The sequence below is a fragment of the Dreissena polymorpha genome, chromosome 14, assembly GCF_020536995.1.
Source record: "Dreissena polymorpha isolate Duluth1 chromosome 14, UMN_Dpol_1.0, whole genome shotgun sequence".
NCBI classification, from domain to species: Eukaryota; Metazoa; Mollusca; class Bivalvia; order Myida; family Dreissenidae; genus Dreissena; species Dreissena polymorpha.
This window is the reverse complement of record NC_068368.1, coordinates 2572254-2591711: the sequence shown is the minus strand read 5'-3', so window position 1 is coordinate 2591711 and position 19458 is coordinate 2572254. Positions and strand designations below refer to the sequence as shown.

The 19458-nt window shown below is 35.1% G+C and overlaps 2 protein-coding genes across 17 annotated transcripts in view; one reads left to right on the top strand and one right to left on the bottom strand.

Annotated features, from left to right (window-relative positions):
• Positions 1-4688, top strand: part of LOC127857749 (cell division cycle protein 27 homolog) — a 32698-nt gene extending 28010 nt beyond the window's left edge. The window contains exons 19-21 of one of the 16 annotated variants that reach the window (XR_008038614.1): positions 312-3075; positions 3336-3387; positions 3440-4688. Coding sequence is in view for 1 of the 16 variants with exons in the window: in XM_052394406.1 (XP_052250366.1) it covers positions 312-403 (92 nt within the window). In the remaining 15 variants the exon portion in view is untranslated. Of the gene's footprint in view, positions 1-311 lie in introns of all 16 variants that reach the window. The other 15 variants (XR_008038613.1, XR_008038612.1, XR_008038615.1 and 12 more) reach the window with 15 other exon arrangements.
• A 10852-nt stretch (positions 4689-15540) lies between these two features.
• LOC127858112 (uncharacterized) overlaps positions 15541-19458 on the bottom strand; it is a 40564-nt gene continuing 36646 nt past the window's right edge. The window contains exon 5 of the mRNA XM_052395009.1: positions 15541-19252. Within this exon, the coding sequence (XP_052250969.1) occupies positions 19146-19252 (107 nt within the window). The 3' untranslated portion in view covers positions 15541-19145. The remainder of the gene's footprint in view (positions 19253-19458) is intronic.

Below are 19458 nucleotides of genomic sequence, written 5' to 3'. Positions count from 1 at the left end.
TGAAAATAAAAAAATTGTTATAGCTGATAATATAGTTAACATCTTTTTTAGGTAATGCTACTTGCAATAGTTGTTTTCTGTTAGAATACTGAGTAAGTATTTAGCTTTAGAATACTTAGTAAATAATCTCAACCTTTCTCGAACTACTATTGATTCAAGTTGGACCATTGTCATTACTGGCATAAATTTTGATAAACCAGCATTTCTTGAAAAATTTTAGAAGGCCAACTGACAGCCATAATGTGAATTACCATAAAAACATAAAACATGTCTGCAAACTTTTAAACAAAAATTATATTCTTATACTTCAGACATGCCAGGAATTGATGCGTCTGGAAGCAACTCGTCTCTGATGGATCCCGACGACATGCTGCAAGCTGTGGAGAGTGACGAGTCATTGTGACACACAGCAGAGTACCTCTACGCCTCGGTGTGATCACCCTAGCAACCTGAACACCCTAGCATGCAAAGTCACCACAGGGTGAACGCCATAGCAACAGCTTTGTGTAATGTCCATAGCAACTGGCTGTCATAGTCATTTGAACTGCTAAGCTACTAGTGATCATCTTTTCCATAGCGATAAGGTGTATGTATAGTGAACTCTCTGCAAATTCGGATCATCTTTATAAGTCATTAGCAATAAAGTGTATGTATTTTGAACTTGTTTGAAACTGGGGGTCATCTTTGTTTTTCAGTCCTTAGCAATTAGGCTTTTTATATTGAACTCTGTTGTCAATTGGCGAGCATCATAAGTGTTTAGGTTCTTGTATATTACAACAGTGGAATACCTTGATTGGACTTGAGGGTGGGGGTCATTTTTGTTTGACCTTCTTAGAAAATTAGAGTCTTCTTGGTGTGAGCTTTGAAACTATGGTCCATATTTGTTTTAAGGCCCATAGAAACTTGAGGTCATGGTAATTTGATGTCGTAAGCAACTGGGGATCAACTTTGTATGAACTCTGTAGCAACCATTAGCAGTCTCCATGTGAAGGTTATACCTCCTTTGATTATCATGCTGTTAACATCGTCTACCTCTTAATAGTTTCATGGTAAGTGCCATCTTCATCTAAAATAGCCAAAGGGTTCACAATTTGGTTTACACATGAGCCGTGCTGTGTGAAAAGGGGGTTTAATGCATGTCCGTAAAGTACTGTCCCAGATTAACCTGTGTAGTCCGCATAGCAAATCTTCATAGCAAAAATCAAGTTAAGGTGGAAAGTGATTATGCTTATCTAACACAACACTTAACGCATGTGCATTAAACCCCTTTTTCACATACCAGGACCCATTTTTTAGACATGGACAAAAACACTGTATGTAAAGGGCTCGTTGTGTTGGCATTTTCATTACAATATATGCAGAAAATGGTATTTTTATGCCCCAGGTAGGGTGGCATATAGCATTTGAACTGTCTGTCTGTGAGTCCGCCCGAAAACTTAAACAGTAGCCATAACTTTTGCAATATTGAAGATAGCAACTTGATGTTTGGCATGCATGTGTATCTCATGGAGCTGCACATTTTGAGTGGTGAAAGGTCAAGGTCATCCTTCAAGGTCAAAAATCAAAAGTTACAATCCAAGGGAAGTAATTAGCTTTAAAAGGGACATTATTTCTAAACCTGCCAAATAATATATTGAAATTGTATTTCAAAGCGGCGCTATAGGGGGCATTGTGTTTCTGACAAACACATCTCTTGTTGATTTGTATGCTATTAATTATGAAAACATGTATGTTGTGTATGTGTGAGGCACATACTGTGATAGCTGCTTGTCTGGGATCAGTTATCTGAACAATCTATGTGCTATAGGAATTGTATGCCTGTATTTATTCTTGTGAAAAGGATGTTTGAGAATCACAGTGTCCCTCTTACAAATATCTTCATTAGGAAGATTTTTGTTATCCTTTTGAAAGGTATTTTTGTGGAATGTCGGGCCTCAAGTGAAATCTTTCATGTGTTCTTGCCCGCAATGAAAACTCTGATCTTCTGTATTCTTTTGTCTCAGCAAACTGATTAATGGCTGAGTGCTCGAGCCCTCTGTTACGGTGGAAACAGTGGTATCAGCTTGAAATGTTCTGTTAAACAAATATTTTTTTATTTTATGCGTCTGTCTATATACTGACTCGTCATTTGTACTTTGTAACAGAAAAGACTTTCATATCCTCAGATGATTAGACCATCATTTCTCATTTTGATTTAAGTTTTCTTGTCCTTTCAGTTCCTTTATAGCACAATTTGTAGTCATTTAATTTCGTAGTTCATGTTTATAGGCTTTTTCACCTAATTTTAGCATGTTATATACATTTCATATGTTCTGTGTATCCAAAACAATGTTGTGATGTTTTAAATTCAATATTTATTTAAGATCTGTTTGTATTATTAGTTTCTAGTGTTATCAGTCAGTACTTGTTATTTAATACCTTACGAACTTCAAACTGTTCACTTGGAACTGGTATTATTTTTTGAAGTATGTTTGTAAATGGTAAAAGAGCTCAAATAATTGTGATCATAAATTAACATTCTGGTTAGTTTTTTTCTCTCCAATGTTATAATGTGACTTGTTTTTTGTTTTTTCAACTGATGCCAAGTCATATATCAATATGCCATTCAGTAAGTTGGATTGTTCTTGTGTCCATCTATACATGGTTAACTCTAAATGACAGGTTTCTTTTAACATCTTGTGTCCATCTACCAGGTTAAACCTAAATGACAGGTTTTGTATAGCATCTTGTGTCCATCTGTACCAGGTTAACCCTAAATGACAGGTTTTGTATAGCATCTTGTTTCCATCTGTACCAGGTTAACTCTAAATGACAGGTATTGTATAAAATCTTGTGTCCATCTGTACAACGTTTATTTAAAATGACAGGTTTCTTTTAACATCTTGTGTCCATCTGTATAAGGTGAATTCTAAATGACAGGTTTCTTTTAACAGCTTGTGTTAATCTAAACCAGGTTAACCCTAAATGACAGGTTTCTTATAACATCTTGTGTCCATCTGTACCAGGTTAACCCTAAATGACAGGTTTTGTATAAAATCTTGTGTCCATCTGTACAAGGTTAATTCTAAATGACAGGTTTCTTTTAACATCTTGTGTCCATTTGTACCAGGTTAACCCTAAATGACAGGTTTCTTTTAACAGCTTGTGTCCATCTGAACCAGGTTAACCCTAAATGACAGGTTTCTTTTAACATCTTGTGTCCATCTGTACCAGGTTAACCCTAAATGACCGGTTTCTTTTAACATCTTGTGTCCATCTGTACTAGGTTAACCCTAAATGACAGGTTTCTTTGAACATCTTGTGTCCATCTTAACAAGGTTTATTTTAAATGACAGGTTTCTTTTAACATCTTGTGTCCATCTGTACCAGGTTAACCCTAAATGACAGGTTTCTTATAACATCTTGTGTCCATCTGTACCAGGTTAACCCTAAATGACAGGTTTTGTATAACATATTGTGTCCATCTGTACAAGGTTAACCCTAAATGACAGGTTTTGTATAACATCTTGTGTCCATCTGTTCTAGGTTAACCCTAAATGACAGGTTTTGTATAAAATCTTGTGTCCATCTGTACAACGTTAATTCTAAATGACAGGGTTTTTTAACATCTTGTGTCCATCTGTTCAAGGTTAATTCTTAATGACAGGTTTCTTATAACATATTGTGTCCATCTGTACCAGGTTAACCCTAAATGACAGGTTTCTTATAACATCTTGTGTCCATCTGTTCTAGGTTAATCATAAATGACAGGTTTCGTATATCTTGTGTCCATCTGTACTAGGTTAACCCTAAATGACAGGTTTCGTATAACATCTTGTGTCCATCTGTACCAGGTTAACCCTAAATGACAGGTTTCATATAACATCTTGTGTCCATCTGTACTAGGTTAACCTAAATGACAGGTTTTGTATAACATCAGTAATGCTTCCTGCAAACCTTTGATACTGGTATGGATGCTATTTTTCTTAACCCCCACCCACATCATTTGATCTCATTTTGACCTTTACATTGGACTTAGACTTATTCACAAATTCTTGGTTTACCCATTCTGATAAGTTTTGTTTAACATCAATACGATTTGCTACAAAACTTTGATACATGCCTGGATGTTATCTATGAACACTCAACATGTCCACATTTTGATGCTGATGATATAGTTAACCTACTTTTTGTTTTGGGCTAATTCGGAATGTCCAAATTCTTTATTAACCCATCATGCATGTTTGATTAAAATCAATACTTGTTATTTGAAATTTAATTGGACCCTCAGCACACTCATATCACATTACCTCATTTTGACCTTGGCCTTGACATAATTTTGAACTAAGTCTTATTCAAATGGGCAATTGGATCGATATCGACATGGTTTCCACAGAAGGTATCAGTATTTTTTTCCCACTGGATCTTGTAGTGTTTCACGATGATAGAAGCTAGTGACAAGCAAATTCGTCGAATTGACATCCCCTGCCAATATGCTTCTGGAAACAAATGTGTTATATTTGACACTCAAAAAAGCATTTTTTCTAGATACAAAGGGCCATAACTCTGTTATTAACAGATGGTGTACAATGCCATTTGGTGGGCATCATCCTCTTCTCCATATATATACTCATACCAAGTTTCAATAAAATCAACCAAAGCACTTCCAAGATATGGCTGCTGACGGATGGAAGGACGGACAGACAACACCAAAACAATATCCCTCCGCCTATGGCGGGAGATAATAAACTGTAGTATGGTAACCTTTGAATAGTAATCACACTTAATCCAAATGTATGTGATACTGTATGATAATTGCTATTGCATTCAAACTTGGTACACTTACTAACTATCATGCGGGGACTGGGCAGGCAAAGTAAGATAACTCTGGCGTGCAATTTGACAGAATTATGTGCCCATTTTATACTTAGAAAATTGAAAATTTGGTTATGTTTTGTGTTGAGGTCAACTTTATTCCTAAAGTATCAAAGCTATTGCTTTCATACTTGCAATACTTACTAACTATCTTAAGGGGACTGTGCAGGCAAAGTTATGTGACTCTGAGTGGCATTTTGACAGAATTATGGGCCCTTTATACTGAACATTTGATAAAGTTTTGTGTTTTGGTCCACTTTACTCCTAAAGTATCATAGATATTGCTTTCATACTTGGAACACTCGCAAACTATCATAAGGGGACAGTACAGGACAAGTATCAAGGCTATTTCTTTCAAACTTTAAATAGTTTCATGCTATCATGAGGGCACTGTACCTGGCAAGTTGAATTTTACCTTGACCTTTGAATGACCTTGACTCTCAAGGTCAAATTATTAAATTTTGATAAAATTGCCACAACTTCTTTATTTATGATAAGATTTGATTGATACTTTGACATAACAACTCTTACCTGACATACCCACCCCAGAATTCCCCCCCCCAAATTTATTTTTTTTCCATTTTTTTTAAAGATCATCTAATAAATGACTACACCTTCACACTATACCCCGCCCCCCCCCCCCCCCCCAATTTTTTTTTGAAACATGGTTAAAAAGCAAAAATATTTATTTTTTTTAATACTGTCCAACCATCCCACCCAAGAATACCCCCCCCCCCCCCCCCAAAAAAAAAAATAAATAAAAAAAATGCATTTTTTTCATATTTTGGAAGATTATGTAATAAATGACCACATCCCCACACTATACACCTCTCTAATGTAATAAATGACCACACAGCCGCACTATACACCTCTCTAATGTAATAAATGACCACACAGCCACACTATACACCTCTAATGTAATAAATGACCACACCCCCACACTATACACCCCTGTCCACCCCACCCCTCCCTCCTTTGTGATTGAAGTATTGAGATAGGTCCCTTCACCTTTAAAAGAAAAATAGATGAGCGGTCTGCACCCGCAAGGTGGTGCACTCATCTATGATAAAATATGTTGAAATAAGATACAGTAAAACGTGTGTTTAAGAAATACTGTTCTTTTTCATGTTTTGTTTGACCCTGAACGTTTATTTCAAATATAAATAAATATCTTTAAATTGTATAATTTGTTATCGGTTGATGGAAATTGAGTTTGAAGATGAACGTTGTGTTTTGTTTTTTTCTACGATGGTCTTACTGAATTATATATTTATTATGTGTGAGTGAGTGCATTTGCTATAGAGGCCTGCTCGTGAACGTGGGGGATATGCGAAACAAACATTATTGTACCGGTTAATTTGAATTTCATGTTTGTCAATTTAGTAACTTGTCTAAATAAGACATGTATGATAAGTATTGATTATTGTACAAACGGTGGTTTTGTATTTATTATATCACAGTATATACTTTTGTATGTTTTATGTAAATTGAACGTGAATTAAAAATTGAACATTTACTAGTAAATCGTTGTTCTTTCATTAGTTCTAATGGGTAATTGTTAATTCAATCGTCGAGTGGTTCACATGTAGAATAATGTTGTGTTTCCGACTTTGCGTGCAACGGTGGTATAGCCCATTCTATGGCAAGCGGTTCAACGCATAATGAAGGTTAAACTAGTTTATACATTTACAATAATTCACCTTAATAATATGAAATGAAGCAAAGCCTCAATAGTCCAGGCCACTGAAAGAAATTACCTCAAACAAATTGCAAGAGAAATGAAACAACGTTAATCGCATAGATATATGCAAACTGTACCTTGTTTTAAAATTCGCCATCATCAGAACTTTTCCAAATTATTAGCAGTAAAAAATTGTTAACACTCTAGAGGCCACATTTATTGTCCGATCTTCATGAAACTTGGTCATAAGAATGGTCCCAATGATATCTTGGATGAGATTGGAAATGGTTTCTGTTGGTTGAAAAACATGGCCGCAAAGGGGGAGAGGCATTTTTCAATATAAAAACCTTGTTAACACTCTAGATGCCAAATTTTATATCGAATCTTCCAGAAATTTGGTCAGAAGATTGGTATCAATGATTTCTTGGATGAGTTCGAAAATGGTTACGTTTGCTTGAAAAACATGGATGCCAAGGCCGGTCGGGGCATTTTTTCTTATATGGCTATAGTAAAACATTGTTAGCACTCTAGAGGCCACATTTATCGTCCAATCTAGATGAAATTTGGTGAGAAGATTCATCCCAAAAATATGTTGTTTTAAAGATTTGTGTTTTGAAACGGAATTATTGATTTTTCAATAGGAAATAATTGCAAGGTGAGTCTGAAAATAGTTCATATTTGTTTAAAAACAAGGCTCTTATGGAGGGGGGTATTAGTGAAACATTGTGAATATTTTTAGTCACATTTTTAGTTCAATCTGAATGACGCTTGCTGAGTACAAAATAATGTTGTTATCATATCTTGATTAGTTTACTCAATAAGTTTTAATTATATCTTTTCAAACATGGTGACAATCTTTATGAGCATAATATTTTTTGCTCATGGTGAAGTTTTGTGATCACCTTTTGTCAATTGTCTGTTTTCCGTTGTGCGTCATAAATATTTGCCTTGTTAGCACTGTAGAGGCCACATTTATCGTCGAATCTTCAGAAAATGTGTCCCAATGATATCTTAGACGAGTTTAAAATATTTTTTTTTTAATACCGTCCAACTATCCCACCCAAGAATTCACCCCCCCCCCCCCCCTCAAAATTTTTTTATTATTTTTTGCATTTTTGGAAGATAATGTAATAAATAACACAGCCACACTATACACCCCTCTCCACCCCCCTCCCTCCTTTGTGATTGAAGTATTGAGATAGGTCCCTTGACCTTTTAAAGAAAAATAAATGAGCGGTCTGCACCCGCAAGGCGGGTCTCTTGTTGTTGTTTTTTTAATGAAGAAACTGCTAATATTAGAAATTCAGCAGACAACATTTTAGCAGACGACAAATTTCCCAGCATGCAAAGGGTTAATTTAGCTGGACATTGATCTTTTCAAATTATATCGAGTGTTTGCTAGGTACAGAATTTAATCGCATACCGGTACCTAACCACTCATCTCTGATAAAATATGTTGAAATAAGATACAGTAAAACGTGTGTTGAAGAAATACTGTTCTTTTTCATGTTTTGTTTTACCCCGAACGTTTATTTCAACTATAAATAAATATCTCTAAACATTTTAATTTGTTATCGGTTGATGGAAATTGAGTTTGAAGATGAACTTCGTGTTTTGTTTTTTTTCTACGATGGTCTTACTGAATTATATATTTATTATGTGTGAGTGAGTGCATTTGCTATAGAGGCCTGCGCGTGAACGTGGGGGATATGCGAAACAAACATTATTGTACCGGTTAATTTGAATTTCATGTTTGTCAATTTAGTAACTTGTCTAAATAAGACATGTATGATAAGTATTGATTATTGTACAAACGGTGGTTTTGTATTTATTATATCACAGTATATACTTTTGTATGTTTTATGTAAATTAAACGTGAATTAAAAATTGAACATTTACTAGTAAATCGTTGTTCTTTCATTAGTTCTAATGGGTAATTGTTGATTCAATCATCGAGTGGTTCACATGTAGTATAATGTTGTGTTTCCGACTTTGCGTGCAACGGTGGTATAGCCCATTCTATCGCAAGCGGTTCGACGCATAATGAAGGTTAAACTAGTTTATACATTTACAATAATTCACCTTAATAATATGAAATAAAGCAAAGCCTTCATATTCCAGGCCACTGAAAGAAATTACCTAAAACAAATTGCAAGAGACATGAAACAGCGTTCATCGCATAGATATATGCAAATTGTACCTTGTATTAAAATTCGCCATCATCAGAACTTTTCCAAATTATTAGCAGTAAAACATTGTTAACACTCTAGAGGCCACATTTATTGTCCGATCTTCATGAAACTTGGTCATAAGATTTGTCCCAATGATATCTTGGATGAATTTGGGAATGGTTTCTGTTGGTTGAAAAACATGGCCGCAAAGGGGGCGAGGCATTTTTCCTTATACAAACCTTGTTAACACTCTAGATGCCAAATTTTATATCGAATCTTCCAGAAATTTGGTCAGAAGATTGGTATCAATGATTTCTTGGATGAGTTCGAAAATGGTTACGTTTGCTTGAAAAACATTGATTCCAAGGCCGGGCGGGGCATTTTGTCTTATATGGCTATATATGGCTATAGTAAAACATTGTTAGAGCTCTAGAGGCCACATTTATCGTCCAATCTAGATGAAACTTGGTGAGAAGATTCATCCCTAAAATATGTTGTTTGAAAGATTTGTGTATTAAAACGGAATTATTGATTTTTAAATAGGAAATATAATTGCAAGGTGAGTCTGAAAATAGTTCATATTTGTTTAAAAACAAGGCTCTTAGTGGTGTGGGGGGGGGTATTTTTTATGTCTACAGTTGTTCATAGTGAAACATTGTGAATATTTTGAGTCACATTTTTATTTCAATCTGAATGACACTTGCTGAGTACAAATGTTGTTATCATATCTTGATTAGTTTACTAAATTAGTTTTAATTATATCTTTTTCAAACATGGTGACAATCTTTATGAGCATAATATTTGTTTGCTCATGGTTTACTTTTGTGATCACCTTTTGTCAATTGTCTGCCTTCCGTTGTGCCTCATAAATATTTGCCTTGTTAGCACTGTAGAGGCCACATTTATCGTCGAATATTCACGAAACTTTGTCAGAAAATGTGTCCCAATGATATCTTGGACGAGTTCAAAAATGGGTCAGGTCTGTTGAAAGACATGGCCGCCAGGGGGCCATTTGCTGTTCATTCTTCATGAAACTTGGTTAGAGCACTTGTTCTGTTGATATCTTGGGCTGCAAAGAACAGGGAACTTCTTTGTATCTCAGGTGAGCGACTTTAAGCCTTTCTGGCCCTCTTGTCATAATGTATACAGTAAAATTGCTAGCCGTTAATACAACGGGAATTGAAGGGAAGTAACTCAAACCATATTGCCATCCATTTTAACCCCTAGAGAGTTACTTTTCTTTAATTTCATTCAAATATTTTAGCAAGCAAGTTTACTGCTTTGTTATAGTCCCAGTATTTACAATTTATTGTAAAAATGTATTTTAAGATTTAAAACACATTTTTACACTGATAAAACATCAGTAAATTGATACTGCCTCACCTATGTACTTTTAAAAAGTATTAAAACTAAACCATGAATATTCTTATGCAATAATAGAAGACTATACTACATGTATATATATATATATATATATATATATATAAAATAGATTTTTAAAAGTTAATAACCTGCACTATACTGTACACGTCTTATTCACAGAATAAAATTTGCTTAAGAAATCTTGAGAATGCTGCTACTCTACATACTATACAAACTTTAGAAATTCTAAAATATTAATTAATACGAAACGGCATGCATGCGGACTCTCTATTGGTGGTCACAACTTTTAAAAGTGAAATAGTAGTGAGAATAACATACATTTTTCAACTGAACATTCAGCATAAGACCTTAAAAATATAAGAAACAAGATATGTGTTTGTCAGAAACACTATGTCCCCTTTTGCGCCGCTTTGAAGCTACATATTTGACCTTTGACTTTGAAGGATGACCTTGAATTTGACCTTTCACCACTCAAAATGTGCAGCTCCATGAGATACACATGCATGCAAAATATCAAGTTGCTATCTTCAATATTGTAAAAGCTATTGCAAATGTTAAAGTTTGGGCAAACAAACAAACACACAAACCAACAGACAGGGCAAAACAATATGCCCCCCTCTAACCTCACATTTAGAGGTTAAAGGGATTGTAAAATAGCATAATTTTGGGTGCAAATCAAGTTCTTTGATTCTTTTTTTAAGCTAACAACCTGGTCAAAATGGGGTTCCTAACCAAGAGAAAGAAAAAGTTGCTCAATACAGCTTTTTAGCCCTGAGGGCTAAGTCTGACTAAGAGTATAAAATATCATTATGGAAGAAGATCAAACTCAAACACAGCCGATGTATGGTTAGAAAGGTTATCCTTTGAAGAAAGGGTAGCTTACAATGACCATTTTCTCACTTTTCGGGACGTAGACGACTCTAAAACCCCAGCTAAGCCTTTGCGTCCACGAGTGAAAATGACTTGCTACGTAAATATATTACGGGTTTCCGCTCCATCAATAGTGCTAAACATAGCACCTTTCTCGAAAGGCATGCTCAAGGGTAATTCCAAGTCTAATATCGGGAATCGATTCGCTCTCTCGGTCAAGGCTAGGCTGAGCTTAAAGCTGCCCGCAATAAATACCAGGGTGACATCAAAGTTCTAAAAAGGTCATGGTAAATGTAATCTCAACCATAATTCTATGCTGCAATGGTTACTGTGGTACTAGTTGTGCAAAGTACAGTTATGTCTGTGCTGGTACCAATAGGCAAGCTAAGAACTTCATGTTAAACAATGTTAATGTTAGAATGGTTGACAGTGACCAACAAGTCCTTAAGAAATGTATTAAAATGGTTTTGTGTCCAGCTGCTCTTGACGCTACAAAACTGTTAACCACAACTCATAAATGTGAAGCAGCAAACAAGTCATCCCAAGCCGTAAATCCCAAGTCTGTGACGCTCTCCCGCAACTGTGTAGGTCACATTCACGAACAGGTTCCCCAATTAAACAATGGCTATGCTGACTCTGTCATTGCAAAAACCATGGAACGTCATGCAAACCTCACACAGGGGTCAGAGATTATACAGCATTTAGCGTACGAGGACGGCAATTAAATTAACTGAAAGAGGTTATCCGCTACCATCAAAGCACGAGCTTTACGTGCCAGGACGTGGAACTATCGTTACAAGTTACACGAAGAATTGCATTATAGTAAGGGCATAAGTGACCCAAACCCTGATTTTGAAGGTCTCCCACACCTTAAACATCATAACTATGCTTAGTTGATTGTGTGATTATGTGATTCTGTGTTCAAATGTTCAGGATTTGCACACAAGCTATTGCTGCACAAGTGGCTCACAGAGTCTCTGGCATTCAGGTTTGACTTCATGTAGCACATTAACGCTAAACGGTAAACCAAGTATGCTTTTGATTTATCATCAGAAGGTACTTTAGCCCTGATTCGGCCATAAAGGGGTGGGGAACTGTTTGTAATGCAACCATTCCATATAAGATATTTAAAATAAAGGCATTTAATGCACTTATCTGTGATTTTTTTTCCAAGAAGTGCCGAAAATCCACTTTATCAGCCATTTTTTCTACTTGCAGACGATAATTTTTTTTAACCCAAAGTTAGTTTAGGTCACAATATACCAAAAGATTTCCTTTACAAATTCAATGTAAAAGCAATAACTTTTACAAAAAATAAAGTCAAGCTATACCATAATTGATCTTGTTTTCCTTTTATTATAACTTTGAATTCTAGTACTAGTACATGCATAAGATTTTTTATATCCTTGTGTAATATCATGTCAATTTTTTCCCCAATCTACACTAGAAGAGTAGATTAGACAATTATCATTGACCTACGCAACTTAAATCATGCTGTCACTTAATGTTGTTTGTTGTTTCTTGTTTTGCCGGTTAACAAATTGTGGCGTTTTGGTCAGGAATGGGATTTTACGTTGGACCTGGTTAGCCAAGAGTTAATTTCAGAGCTTTGTGTTTATTAGCTAATAAACAAATGGGAGTGAGAAGAGAGGTACATGTACAATCAATTATGCGGCATATTTCATAAGGGGCCTAAATATCGGATTTTGAAACCTCAATATTTTACTCTTGCAGCATTATCCACTTGCAAAATAACTTTTTATGCTCCCGAAATTGTTCGGGGTGCATATAGTTGCCAGTTTGTCCTTCGTTACTTCCTTCCGTCACACTTTTGTTACAGTTTCTCATAGCGCCTTCAATATTTTACCGATCTATTACATATTTGGCATGTAGGTACCTTGCATGGACCTCTACCTTTTGATGTGGTTTTAGATCACTGGGGTCAGGGTCAAGGTCATTAAGGCTAATAATAGATTTTATCAAGGTTAAACAAGGGGAACATCCATCGTTTTCAACGATACTTGATTGTGACAAGCTATTTCATTGGCTGATTTAAATGTTAAACGTTCATTAATTTAATACAAAGAATTGAAACATCGGTTTGAACTATCTGATTTCCTTAATATTATCCAAAACTTTAATGTAAGAAAATACATATCAAAATTAAGACTTTTGTCCCACATGTTAAAAATTGAATCTGGGTGACATATAAATATTCTTACAAATGAATGCAATATGTAATATATGTAACTCAAGTGATATTGAAGATGAATGCCATTTTGTAATTGTATTTCCTCTTTATACAGATATAAGAAAAATGTATATTGACAAATTCTATTATAACCGACGTAGTATGCATAAATTTATTCTTTTGTTAACAAATACTAAAACCAATGTCCTAAATAAACTCGCGATATATTGTAAAAATGCTATGAATTGAGGACTGATAAATTGAATGAAAACGTTGAGTAATATGATGGCCTAAGTGCATTTTAACACCTTTTTATGTACTACTTTGGTCACTTACGCATTACTATGCATGTGCTTATTGTCCCCTACCGGTTTCACCGGAGGGGACATATGGTTTGCGCTCTGTGCGTCTGTGTGTCTGTCTGTCACGTTTCTGGATCCTGCGATAACTTTAAAAGTTCTTCATATTTTTTCATGAAACTTGAAACATGGATAGATGGCAATATGGACATTATGCACGTTATTTCATTTTGTTCGTACGTCAAAAATTCTGGTTGCTATGGCAACAAATAAAAAATAATACTGACAATGGTGGAACTAGTAGGGGACATATATTGCTGGGCAATAGTCTTGTTTCTTATATATTGTCAGTTTTGTATATGTAACGATGAGTTGGAAATGTTCAAGTTATATGAATACACTTTCTATTCTGTCCTGCTGTTGTTTGCCATTCTTCCAATCGGTATTGGAAATGTGTTGATTTGTTTGCAAATTATTTTGTTCTGAAGAAAATAAAGGTTGTCAAAAGGATCAATGACTCACAAAAGCGACATTTTTTTTCTCGAAATTCAGCAGACGATATCATAGCCGATGACAAATTTCCCAGCATGCAAAGGGTTTAGAGATTTGTCTCCCTGTAATGCACATCTTGTTGCTCAAAATCAGTCCACAGAATTGTTCTCCATTCTGACTTCTCAGTCACAGGCCTATCTATAGAGACATACCAGTATATGTACTGGTTATAACAAGTCATCTCATTTGGAGATGCTTTCAAGATGATAATTTAACCCATTTATGCCCAGTGGACTCTCCCATCCTTCTAAATTGGATCAATTTATTTCCAAAATTAGGGGTGTCTGGTATATTTATTTCTATTTTTAGAATATTTCTTACAGAATTTCGTTTAAGCAAACAGTGAAGACCCTGATGAGACGCCGAAAAATGTGGCGTCTCATCTGGGTCTACGCTGTTTGCAATGTCCTTTTTTCAGGACGCTAGGCATGAATGGGTTAAAGTCACATAAATACTCAAATCCAATGAATAGTTTTGTAGAATAGTTCGTAAAACAAAGTTAACCCATGATAAATCAGTGTTTCTTATAGCAATAGCCGAAATTTCAAATGCTAGATGGAGTGTGATAAAATAGATTTAACGAAATACAAAATGCTCATATATATTTTTTGCGACAATATATTCCATGTTTATTTACCCCCGGATATCCAAACGCGAGACTGGCTTTGGGCATCGTCGGAAGAATGACGTATTTACAAGAATACTTTCTTTCTTTATTTATTTAATATGTTTACTTTATTTTTGGAAATATTGTACGAAATATTTTGTGACTTTGAGTATTTAAGGTTTTTTAAGTGGAATGAAGAACTAATAGATATAGTAGTGAATTGTATTGTGTTCATTTTCTTCGTTATTTTGCACATAAGGTCTCTTCATTAAATGTGTCTTGTTCTGTGAAAATTGGGCATAATGCATGTGCGTAAAGTGTCGTCCTGGATTGTCCTGTCCAGTCCGCACAGGCTAATCAGGGACGACACTTTCCGCTTAAATGGTATTTTTCGTTTAAAGGAAGTCCCTTTTTACCGAAAATCTATTTTAAGCGGAAAATGTCGTCCCTATTTAGCCTGTGGGACGACACTTTACGCACATGCATTATGCCCAGTTTTCTCAGAACGCGACTCAAATGTGTTCAATATAGACTATTTCACTAACATGATATACTTACTTGAACTTCATTGTTGGACCTTAATTCAAACAGTTATGGTATTTTCAAACCATTTGCATTCAATTAATATGATTCTGAAAATGTCTTACGGGCATTTATAATATTAGCGACCCTTTGAATGATTAAATTTAATGCTGAAATGTGTACTTTAAGGCACTGCATTTTTAGCTCGGCTGTTTTCGGACATTGTCATAGCATAACATTTACGTGAGTAAATCAGGAAAATATTGGTTTATTTCTCTCGAAACGCTTGCGTGGCTGTTGTTCGAATGTTCATTACTTACGTTAGTACAAAGACCTTTCAGTACTGTATGCATCTTTGATTTACACTAACTAACTAACTAACCTTTATCACAATATCTCACGAAACAAGACTCTCTTCAACAATTTATGTCTACAAATACTATCACAGATATGCTGAACAACAATTTAACATGTAGCATAGTTATGTCAAACACAACATTAACGGTATATTTCGTGCAGGAAATGAAACAATTACTTTCTGAAAAATGCCAGTGAAGTTTAACAAATACATTATGTAAAAATACGTATACTTTCGTTATTCTGCTAGATATCAAATTCGGTTTGTTACTTAACATGATTTTAATTGGATTCACGTCGCATACATGTACATCGCATTGATTACATATTGAACATGGAATCCGTTCAAGACGAATTATACTGATACCAACACATAGAGATTATGTGCCGCGTCCTGAGAAAACTGGGCATAATCCATGTGCGTAAAGTGTCCGCACAGGCTAATCAGGGAAGACACTTTCCGCCTAAATTGGATTTTTGATAAAAAGTGACTTCATTTAAACGAAAAATGTCATAAAAGCGGAAAGTGTCGTCCCTGATTAGCCTGTGCGAGCTGCATATGCTAATCTGGGACGACACCTTACGAACATGCATTTTGCCCAGTTTTCTCAGAACACGACTCATATAATTGATTCGGATCAAATACGAGGCTTCTAAAAACAAGACTTGGGCATTTTGTTTCCTGTCAGAACGATGCAGTTATTTGAGCCTCGTTCAGGGAAAAAATTGCTTAATGCAGTCCACACAGTCTGATCAGAGACGATATCTTCCGCTTTTTGGATTTTTCCGTTTAATTTGGTCTCTTCTTAACGCAAATCTAGTATAGGTAAAAAGTGTCGTCACAGATTAGCTTGTGTGAGGACATGCATTAATCCTCGTTTTTCCAGAACGATAATCAGTTATAGTACTGTCTGTATAAACGTGCCGACACAGTTAAAAGCCATGATATATGAGATCTTTGTGATATAGATCTACTTAGAATAAATGAGAAAAACACAACAAATATATGACCTATATATGGAAATAAAGAGTGGAATAATTATGGTTCAAAACCATTCCGTCTAAAATAATTCGTCATTCACCTTTGCAAAACGATAACTAACACATTCTTTGTATCAAACAACAATAAGAATAATAACAACAAAAGCATCAAAAGAAAACAAGCTAAAGTGCTGGAAGTAACTCAATAACAAATACACAGAATGCTAAAAAATAACACAGACATTGAAAACACTTGTCTATGAAACTTACTACATACAAATGCGTAATCTAATGATTGACATGTCAACAAACTAAAATTAAATATTACCGAAATGAAATGCAAACGAAAGATTATTTCCGAAGAAAACATGCCAACAAGGAAACTTGCTGCGTTTAATTAGTTTAATATAGAACTATTTAATTGATTCTGACCAATACCATACACAATATATCTTTGAAGTTTCTATTTAGAAAATTGACTTCTGGACTTCACTCCACATAAACTAGACTGGACTTCACTCCACATAAACTAGAAACGAAACCAGATTGTAAGTGTTCTTGACCAATAATATAAATAAGTAGCGTATGCACTGTATGATTATGTTTGTATATTTAAGTTAACTCCATAAGTCAACTATATCAGCCGCGTTCTGAGAAAACTGGGCTTAATGCATGTGCGTAAAGTGTCGTCCCAGATTTGCCGGTGCAGTCCGCACAGGCTAATCATGGACGACATTTTCAGCTTTTATAGTATTTTTAGTTTCAAGGTAGTGCCTTCTTACCGAAAATCAAGTTTTGGCGGAAAGTGTCGACCCTGAGGAGCCTGTGTGGACTGCACAGGCTAATCTGGGACAATTCACATGCATTAAGCACAGTTTTCTCAGAACGCAGCTCATATGACTAGAACACGAAAACGTTTGATAATGAATCTAAAAAAGAAATCATGAAATGTTTATTAAGGTAAGTTCATCTATTCATTTCAGTTTTGAACACGCATAACGACTAAAAACTGTATATGCAACCAAATAATTGTGAATAGAGCAACGCGCCTATAAGATGCGAAATGGAAATAGCATGTTGTTCTCGGTAGCATACTTTGTATAAAATAATAATAATAATAATAGTAAAAAAAAAATAAACATAGTAATAACAGAGATATATATGTTACTAGGAGGCCTCGATATGCGTACCTTTTGTGCAAGGAAATGCATAATTTTGGTAAAAATATTCATACGGATATGTTTTACTAACTCATTTAACAATGTGCAGTATAGGGCAGAACTTAAACCTTTTGTGTTTTTTTTCTGTCCCACGACCCTTGCTAGTGAAGGTTCGATCGGTATGTTTATGCTATGAAGAACTTTCAATACGTTAATATTTTTGTTTTTAGATTTCTGTATACATACTAACGTCTTTGTTTCTGTTCAATTTTCGAATGATTGAACAGCGGTTTCACACGAGAATGAATACACTTTTTTTAACAGCTTTCCCTACCCCATCCACAAAAAGTAACTATTTTGTCCCTGGTACTAGTATTAATCATTTTTGGTTGTAGCGATTTCGCTAAGTTGGTACTTAAACTATTTTTTCTTTTAGAGTCAATATATAAGCCTAAAAGGGGCCGTTTCACGTTTGGGTAAATTGACAAAATAAAAAATAATTGTTTCAGATTCGCAAATTTTCGTTTTAGTTATTATATTTGTGAGGAAACAGTAAAACTGAACATTTACCATGCTCTAAAATATCCATTATATGCATCTTTTGACGATTAAAAAAAACTGAAAATTATAAAGCGTTGCAACGCGAAACGATTGAATAAGTTTGAGAGTTCTGTTGTTGTTCTTATATTTGTGAAACTAAGAGGATTGTTCATATAAAGTAAAAAATACATCCTTCGTCGTATGAGAACGGATGGCCGAGTGGGCTTAGCGATAGACTTTTACTCCAGGGGTCAGTGGTTCGAGCCCAGTTGAGGGTTATTTTTTTATTATTTTTTATTTTATTCTTGTTTATTGTTTACTTGAACTTGTTGGACCCAATCTTTACATTTATCAATATAAAAAATTTAATTACAAACTTCAATACATACCAAAATCCGCGAAAAAGGCCCTTTTAACGTGAATATTTGTCGGAAGCATGCTCTCTTCTACCCGTTAATGCCTCCTGTTTAACCCATTTATGCCGAGTGGACTCTCCATCCTTCCAAATTGGATAAATTTATTTCCAACATAAGGGATGTCTAGTATATTCATTTCTATATTTAGAATATTTCTTACAGAAATTCCTTTAAGCAAACAGCGTAGACCCTGATGAGACGCCGCATCTACGCTGTTTGCCAAGGCCTTTTTTTTCTAGACGCTAGGCATAAATGGGTTAAGATGATATATTCTCAATACATGTGCGGGTCACATAATGTAATCATCATACCTCGGCCGGTCATATGGCGATTACAAATATCAGATGACACAATTTTTCCACAATGAACGTTCGCATGAATTGTCAACCAACTTGTTGAAGCGGGACTTCCATACGTGACGTCACTACAGTGATGACGAATGTGGTACAGTCCTCTAGGACGCCACCACGAAGGCACGGGAAAAACTAATCATGTTCATCACAGATTATCACAGATATGTACATGAAAATCACAGGCCATACACACTATGTTTATCGTTTATCATGACGGGTGACCTTGACCTCTTGTCTGCATACTGACGTCATACGAAGGCGGAAGTGGTGGGGAAGTGCTTCCGGGGAGAATCGAATGCATTCGCATGCTAGTTGCTTCAAACGATGGAAACAATGAAATATGTAATTGTTTTGTTAAGTATTAGATAAATTGGAAATAACATCACGTCAGCATCATAAACATCATCATTACCAATAGCACCTAAATTTGTATGTCACACTGCCATCAGCAAAATCATTACAATTACTCGTATATTTTATTTACAAAACCGTAGTATTCGGAACAATTATAACGATAGAAA